The sequence below is a fragment of the Coregonus clupeaformis genome, unplaced genomic scaffold (genome assembly GCF_020615455.1).
Source record: "Coregonus clupeaformis isolate EN_2021a unplaced genomic scaffold, ASM2061545v1 scaf0447, whole genome shotgun sequence".
Taxonomy (NCBI): Eukaryota; Metazoa; Chordata; class Actinopteri; order Salmoniformes; family Salmonidae; genus Coregonus; species Coregonus clupeaformis.
In genome coordinates, this window is record NW_025533902.1 from 40,001 (window position 1) to 49,025 (window position 9,025).

Below are 9,025 nucleotides of genomic sequence, written 5' to 3' on the forward strand. Positions count from 1 at the left end.
TCCCTCCCTGTCTCCCTCCCTGTCTTCCCTCCTCCCTCCCTCCCTCCCTGTCTCCCTGCCTCTGAATTGACAGGAGCATTACCACTAGGAGTTGGATGGATGGATATGCCCGGAAGTGGGCGAACGCAACCTGGGGCTATAATTAAGCAATAAGGCCCAAGGAGGTGTGGTATATGGCCAATATACCACGGCTAAGGGCTGTCCTTATCGCACAATGCAACGCGGAGTGCCTGGACACAGCCCTTAGCTGTGGTATATTGGCCATAAATCACAAACTCCCGATGTGCCTTATTGCTATTATAAACTGGTTACCAACGTAATTATATAAAATACATGTTTTGTCATACCCGTGGTATAAGGTCTGATATACCACGGCTGTCAGCCAATCAGCATTCAGGGCTCGAACCACCCAGTTTATAATTATGATTTATCGAAGTATGATGAAGGTTATTATTTCAGCACCTGTAGTCAGATCACTTAGTGTAGCCTGGGGTAACTTTACATCGGAGGACAGGCTCATTGGAATGAATGGAATGGAATGGGGTTCTATTCATTCCATTCCAGCCTTATTCTATTCCAGCCATTAATATGAGCCACCCTCCCTTCACCAGCCTCCAGTGGTGTGTATCAGATTGCTTGGTTATAGCAACATGTCCCTGCTGTTTGTGTTCCTCTGCAGGCCTGTGAGGGGAAGTCAACTCTGAACGACCAGATCCACTGGGCTGATGGCTTCGTAGTGGTCTATGACATCAGTGACCGCTCCTCCTTCATCAAGGCTAAAGCCATAGTACACCTGATCAGAGAGCTGAACCTCGGCGTGGCCAAAAGGTAACCACTCACCTGTCCAGTCCATCCACCCACCTGTCCAGTCCATCCACTCTCCTGTCCAGTCCATCCACCCGCCTGTCCAGTCCATCCACCCACCTGTCCAGTCCATCCACCCACCTGTCCAGTCCATCCACCCACCTGTCCAGTCCATCCACCCACCTGTCCAGTCCATCCACCCACCTGTCCAGTCCATCCACCCACCTGTCCAGTCCATCCACCCACCTGTCCAGTCCATCCATCCACCCACCTGTCCAGTCCATCCACCCTCCTGTCCAGTCCATCCACCCACCTGTCCAGTCCATCCACCCACCTGTCCAGTCCATCCACCCACCTGTCCAGTCCATCCACCCACCTGTCCAGTCCATCCACCCACCTGTCCAGTCCATCCACCCACCTGTCCAGTCCATCCACCCTCCTGTCCAGTCCATCCACCCACCTGTCCAGTCCATCCACCCACCTGTCCAGTCCATCCACCCACCTGTCCAGTCCATCCACCCACCTGTCCAGTCCATCCACCCACCTGTCCAGTCCATCCACCCACCTGTCCAGTCCATCCACCCTCCTGTCCAGTCCATCCACCCACCTGTCCAGTCCATCCACCCACCTGTCCAGTCCATCCACCCACCTGTCCAGTCCATCCACCCACCTGTCCAGTCCATCCACCCACCTGTCCAGTCCATCCACCCACCTGTCCAGTCCATCCACCCACCTGTCCAGTCCATCCACCCACCTGTCCAGTCCATCCACCCACCTGTCCAGTCCATCCACCCTCCTGTCCAGTCCATCCACCCACCTGTCCAGTCCATCCACCCACCTGTCCAGTCCATCCACCCACCTCTCCAGTCCATCCACCCACCTGTCCAGTCCATCCACCCTCCTGTCCAGTCCATCCACCCACCTGTCCAGTCCATCCACCCACCTGTCCAGTCCATCCACCCACCTGTCCAGTCCATCCACCCACCTGTCCAGTCCATCCTCTCACCTGTCCAGTCCTTCCAGTTCTACTCACCTACCAAAAGGTAGACTCTGTCACTAATACAGACATTCCATCCTATTACTGTCGTTGTAGATCAATAGATTGGACATTGATGTGAGTTTAATAGCCGCCACACTGCCCAACAACTGTTACATTGTTAGTAATCCCATTGATAGATTCTACCATAGAGATTCAACTCTCTGGCTCTCTGAACTGATTGGTGGAATGTTTTCACTAATGGTCTTCTGGGTATGAGGGAACATCTGTCTAATGGGGCAGAGGGAACATCTGTCTAATGGGGTTAAGGGAACATCTCACTAATGGTCTTCTGGGGATGAGGGAACATCTGTCTAATGGTCTTCTGTCTGTCTAATGGTCTTCTGGGGATGAAGGAACATCTGTCTAATGGTCTTCTGGGGATGAGGGAACATCTGTCTAATGGTCTAATGGGGATGAGGGAACATCTGTCTAATGGTCTTCTGGGGATGAAGGAACATCTGTCTAATGGTCTAATGGGGATGAGGGAACATCTGTCTAATGGTCTTCTGGGGATGAAGGAACATCTGTCTAATGGTCTTCTGGGGATGAGGGAACATCTGTCTAATGGTCTTCTGGGGATGAGGGAACATCTGTCAAATGGTCTAATGGGGAAGAGGGAACATCTCTCTAATGGTCTAATGAGGATGAGGGAACATCTCTCTAATGGTCTAATGGGGTTAAGGGAACATCTCACTAATGGTCTTCTGGGGATGAAGGAACATCTGTCTAATGGTCTTCTGGGGATGAGGGAACATCTGTCTAATGGTCTAATGGGGATGAGGGAACATCTGTCTAATGGTCTTCTGGGGATGAGGGAACATCTGTCAAATGGTCTAATGGGGAAGAGGGAACATCTCTCTAATGGTCTAATGAGGATGAGGGAACATCTCTCTAATGGTCTAATGGGGATGAGGGAACATCTGTAATGGTCTAATGGGGATGAGGGAACATCTCTGTAATGGTCTAATGGGGATGAGGGAACATCTGTAATGGTCTAATGGGGATGAGGGAACATCTCTGTAATGGTCTAATGGGGATGAGGGAACATCTGTAATGGTCTAATGGGGATGAGGGAACATCTCTAATGGTCTAATGGGGATGAGGGAACATCTCTAATGGTCTAATGGGGATGAGGGAACATATGTAATGGTCTAATGGGGATGAGGGAACATCTCTCTAATGGTCTAATGGGGATGAAGGAACATCTCTCTAATGGTATTCTGGGTATGAGGGAACATCTCGCTAATGGTATTCTGGGTATGAGGGAACATCTCTCTAATGGTCTTCTGGGTATGAGGGAACATCTCAATGTACTGAGTCTTCACCCACAGCAATCAAAGTTACTACATAAATGCCCCACCAAAACAGTTTGTGGACAACAACATTGGCCTACAGTTTAGCACTGACACAAACAGAGACGATACCGTCAACTCTCCATCATGGCTGAAGTTTTAGTGTCGTAGGTTACATCTGAAATGTCTCCTTATTCCATTGTAAAGACTGCAGTACTTCGGACTGCTTTCTGACTACTACGTTGACACGACTCTGGTAAAACATAGTGTGGCGTAAATAGAATAGGGTGCCATTTCAGACGCCCCCATAGTCTTGAACGTCGCTAGCGTTAAACTCAACGCGGCCTCCTGTTTTTGTCTTCTGCTACGTCCAGGGATTCATTATGGCTGTCCTTATTGCCTCATAGATCCTGCTCACCCTGTCTCCCTCTCTTCCCCATCAGGGATGCAGACTCTCTGGTGTTCCTGGTGGGTAACAAGCAGGACCTGTGCCATGTGAGGGAGGTGCGTCGAGAGGAGGGCCAGCGCCTGGCAGCGGAGTCCCAGTGCCAGTTCTACGAGCTCTCTGCGGCAGAACACTACCAGGAGGTGGTCCTCATGTTCTCTAAGACGGTCCACAACGTCAGCCTGGGGGGGGGCAAGGCCAAGGAGAGGAGACGGAGACCCAGTGGCTCCAAGTCCATGGCCAAACTCATCAATAATGTCTTCGGGAAGCGGAGGAAATCAGTGTGAAGGGTCAAGTGTTACCCCAGGCCTCAGAGGTCTTGTTACCTTGTTACTCACCTTGGGACTGTTGTTGAATGGTGAAAGGGATTGTGGGGGGAAAAAAGGTCAATAAACATTGAATGGACCCACCACCAACAACATGGGCTTCACCTACTTACTTGCTATTGCCGTTGCTATTATTGTTGATGATGAAAAGGGTGGAGAAAGGTCAATGACAATTAGACCCCCCCACCAACCTACATAGACTTTGCGCAATCCTCCGGTTGCGTAACCACCGAGTGACAACTCTATGTGAGATGGGGTGTAAATGGTTCTACACTGATAACAGAGCTTATTGGGCTGATAGGACTGCTGCTGTTTACTGCCTTTCTGTCTATTGCTTACCATACTCTAAGGTCTCTACTATATATATATATACTATCGGTCAAAACATTTAGACGTGTACCTATGATGAAAATTACAGGCCTCTCTCATCTTTTTAAGTGGGAGAACTTGCACAATTGGTGGCTGACTAAATACTTTTTTCCCCCCACTCTGTATATACTATCGGTCAAAACTTTTAGAACACCAACTCATTCAAGGGTTTTTCTTTATTTTTTACTATTTTCTACATTGTAGAATAATAGTGAAGACGTCAAAACTATGAAATAACACATATGGAATCATGTAGTAACCAAAAAAGTGTTAAACAAATCAAAATATATTTTTATATTTGAGATTCTTCAAAAAGCCTTGATGACAGCTTTGCACACTCTTGGCGTTCTCTCAACCAGCTTCACCTGGAATGCTTTTCCCACAGTCTTGAAGGAGTTCCCACATATGCTTAGCACTTGTTGGCTGATTTTCCTTCGCTCTAACGTCCGACTCATCCCAAACCATCTCAATTGGGTTGAAGTCGGGGGATTGTGGAGGCCAGGTCATCTGATGCAGCACTCCATCACTCTCCTTCTTGGTCAAATAGCCCTTACACAGCCTGGAGGTGTGTTGGGTCATTGTCCTGTTGAAAAACAAATGATAGTCCCACTAAGCCCAAACCAGATGGGATGGCGTATCGCTGCAGAATGCTGTGGTAGCCATGCTGGTTAAGTGTGCCTTGAATTCTAAATAAATCACAGACAGTGTCACCAGCAAAGCACCCCCACACCATAACACCTCCTCCTCCATGCTTTACGGTGGGAACTACACATGCGGAGATCATCCGTTCACCCACACCACGTCTCACAAAACACGGCAGTTGGAACCAAAAATCTCCAATTTGGACTCCAGACCAAAGGACAAATTTCCACCGGTCTAATGTCCATTGCTTGTGTTTCTTGGCCCAAGTCTCTTCTTCTTATTGGTGTCCTTTAGTAGTGGTTTATTTGCAGCAATTCGACCATGAAGGCCTGATTCACACAGTCCCCTCTGAACAGTTGATGTTGAGATGTGTCTGTGACTTGAACTCTGTGAAGCATTTATTTGGGCTGCAATTTCTGAGGCTGGTAACTCTAATGAACTTATCCTCTGCAGCAGAGGTAACTCTGGGTCTTCCATTCCTGTGGTGGTCCTCATGAGAGCCAGTTTCATCATAGCGCTTGATGGTTTTTGCAATTTTCCATATTGACTGGCCTTCATGTCTTAAAGTAATGATGGGCTGTCGTTTCTCTTTGCTTATTTGAGCTGTTCTTGCCATAATATGGACTTGGTCTTTTACCAAATAGGGCTGTCTTCTGTATACCCCCCCTACCTTGTCACAACACAACTGATTGGCTCAAACACATTAAGAAGGAAAGAAATTCCACAAATTAACTTTTAAGAAGGCACACCTGTTAATTGAAATGCATTCCAGGTGACTACCTCATGAAGCTGGTTGAGAGAATGCTAAGAGTGTGCAAAGCTGTCATCAAGGCAAAGGGTGGCTATTTGAAGAATCTCAAATATAAAATATATTTTGATTTGTTTAACACTTTTTTGGTTACTACATGATTCCATATGTGTTATTTTATAGTTTTGATGTCTCACCCTGTAGAAAATAGTAAAAATAAAGAAAAACCCTTGAATGAGTAGGTGTCCAAACTTTTGACTGGTAGTGTATATATCATGTAAAGTAAATGATACCACAGGGAGACTCCATTATTAGCTATGTAGAGTAAATGATACCACAGGGAGACTCCATTTATTAGCTATGTAAAGTAAGTGATACCACAGGGAGACTCCATTTATTAGCTATGTAAAGTAAGTGATACCACAGGGAGACTCCATTTATTAGCTATGGTAAAGTAAGTGATACCACAGGGAGACTCCATTTATTAGCTATGGTAAAGTAAGTGATACCACAGGGAGACTCCATTATTAGCTATGTAAAGTAAGTGATACCACAGGGAGACTCCATTATTAGCTATGTAAAGTAAATGATACCACAGGGAGACTCCATTATTAGCTATGTAAAGTAAGTGATACCACAGGGAGACTCCATTTATTAGCTATGTAAAGTAAGTGATGCCACAGGGAGACTCCATTATTAGCTATGTAAAGTAAATGATACCACAGGGAGACTCCATTATTAGCTATGTAAAGTAAATGATACCACAGGGAGACTCCATTATTAGCTATGTAAAGTAAGTGATACCACAGGGAGACTCCATTTATTAGCTATGTAAAGTAAGTGATACCACAGGAAGACTCCATTATTAGCTATGTAAAGTAAGTGATACCACAGGGAGACTCCATTTATTAGCTATGGTAAAGTAAGTGATACCACAGGGATACTCCATTTATTAGCTATGTAAAGTAAGTGATACCACAGGGAGACTCCATTATTAGCTATGTAAAGTAAGTGATACCACAGGGAGACTCCATTTATTAGCTATGTAAAGTAAATGATACCACAGGGAGACTCCATTTATTAGCTATGGTAAAGTAAGTGATACCACAGGGAGACTCCATTTATTAGCTATGGTAAAGTAAGTGATACCACAGGGAGACTCCATTTATTAGCTATGGTAAAGTAAGTGATACCACAGGGAGACTCCATTTATTAGCTATGGTAAAGTAAGTGATACCACAGGGAGACTCCATTTATTAGCTATGGTAAAGTAAGTGATACCACAGGAGACTCCATTTATTAGCTATGGTAAAGTAAGTGATACCACAGGGAGACTCCATTTATTAGCTATGTAAAGTAAGTGATACCACAGGGAGACTCCATTTATTAGCTATGGTAAAGTAAGTGATACCACAGGGAGACTCCATTTATTAGCTATGGTAAAGTAAGTGATACCACAGGAAGACTCCATTATTAGCTATGTAAAGTAAGTGATACCACAGGAAGACTCCATTATTAGCTATGTAAAGTAAGTGATACCACAGGGAGACTCCATTTATTAGCTATGGTAAAGTAAGTGATATCACAGGGAGACTCCATTTATTAGCTATGGTAAAGTAAGTGATACCACAGGGAGACTCCATTTATTAGCTATGGTAAAGTAAGTGATACCACAGGGAGACTCCATTTATTAGCTATGGTAAAGTAAGTGATACCACAGGGAGACTCCATTTATTAGCTATGGTAAAGTAAGTGATACCACAGGGAGACTCCATTTATTAGCTATGGTAAAGTAAGTGATACCACAGGAGACTCCATTTATTAGCTATGGTAAAGTAAGTGATACCACAGGGAGACTCCATTTATTAGCTATGGTAAAGTAAGTGATACCACAGGGAGACTCCATTATTAGCTATGGTAAAGTAAGTGATACCACAGGGAGACTCCATTTATTAGCTATGGTAAAGTAAGTGATACCACAGGGAGACTCCATTACTGGCCTTGTTGCCTCTACTCCTCAATGCATGCCACAAGTGGTCCATTTTTTCATACATCTTTCATTATGACTGAGGTACGTCCCAAATGGAGCCCTATTCCCTACACTATGCACTATGTTTAACCAGAGCCCTATGGGCCCTAGTCGAAAGTAGTGCACTAAATAAGGAACAAGGGGTGCCATTTGGGACGTAGGCTGAATACTGCTACGGAAGAGAGGCAGCAGTTTATTGGCATGGAGGTTGTTTTGGGGACGTTCTTTTCCGTGGTTACTGTTTCCATGGAAAGGTAATGTATCATCAAATAACGAATGTCTGTCTGTTTTAGTTTCATCTTCATGTTTTTAATTGTTCACTCGAATAAAAGTCTTAATAATAAACTCGTAAAATAATGTCATAAACTATAATAAACACTGTAATCAAGTCTGGTTGTCTGTTGGGGTTTTATGGAGGTGTGTGTGTGGTGTGTGTGTGTGGTGTGTGTGTGTGTGGGTGTGTGTGTGTGTGTGTGTGTGTGTGTGTGTGTGTGTGTGTGGATCACCACAGTAGTTGTTCTTTGTGTCAGTGTGCGTCCTCCAGTTCTGAAGTGTTCTCTGTACGTACAACAAGATACTACATCAATCACATTGTGATGACCGAGGCTGACCGTGCATGACCTCAGTGTATTGATATTCCCTGCCAACTAAACCAATGTCTCCCCAAAGAGTTACTCAACCCAGGCAGCGAGTTTCAGAGATTACATGAGAGAGAGTTTATTGGGATTGTGGGTATTATTTATTGGGATTGTGGGTATTATTTATTGGGATTGTGGGTATTATTGATTGGGATTGTGGGTATTATTTATTGGGATTGTGGGTATTATTTATTGGGATTGTGGGTATTATTTATTGAGATTGTGGGTAGGGGACCAGTTTTCCCTGTCTCTTCACCTCTTACAGAGCGCGACAACAAGAGAGAGAGTGATAATCTCTCCATCTACAGAGGTCCTGTGACGTGGCAGAAGATGCCGCAGAAATCAACTCTCTCCCAGACTCACCTGGGTGGAGCCATCTCTGTAGTATAGACTCCCAGACTCCCCTGGGTGGAGCCATCTCTGTAGTATAGACTCCCAGACTCCCCTGGGTGGAGCCATCTCTGTAGTATAGACTCCCAGACTCCCCTGGGTGGAGCCATCTCTGTAGTATAGACTCCCAGACTCCCCTGGGTGGAGCCATCTCTGTAGTATAGACTCCCAGACTCCCCTGGGTGGAGCCATCTCTGTAGTATAGACTCCCAGACTCCCCTGGGTGGAGCCATCTCTGTAGTATAGACTCCCAGACTCCCCTGGGTGGAGCCATCTCTGTAGTATAGACTCCCAGACTCCCCT

At 45.5% G+C, this 9,025-nt stretch overlaps 1 protein-coding gene across 1 annotated transcript in view; it reads left to right on the top strand.

Annotated features, from left to right (window-relative positions):
* Window positions 1–4,322, top strand: part of rergla (RERG/RAS-like a) — a 9,010-nt gene extending 4,688 nt beyond the window's left edge. The window contains exons 4-5 of the mRNA XM_041851839.2: window positions 680–828; window positions 3,579–4,322. Of these exons, the coding sequence (XP_041707773.2) occupies window positions 680–828; window positions 3,579–3,867 (438 nt within the window). The 3' untranslated portion in view covers window positions 3,868–4,322. The remainder of the gene's footprint in view (window positions 1–679; window positions 829–3,578) is intronic.
* Window positions 4,323–9,025: the final 4,703 nt, after the last annotated feature.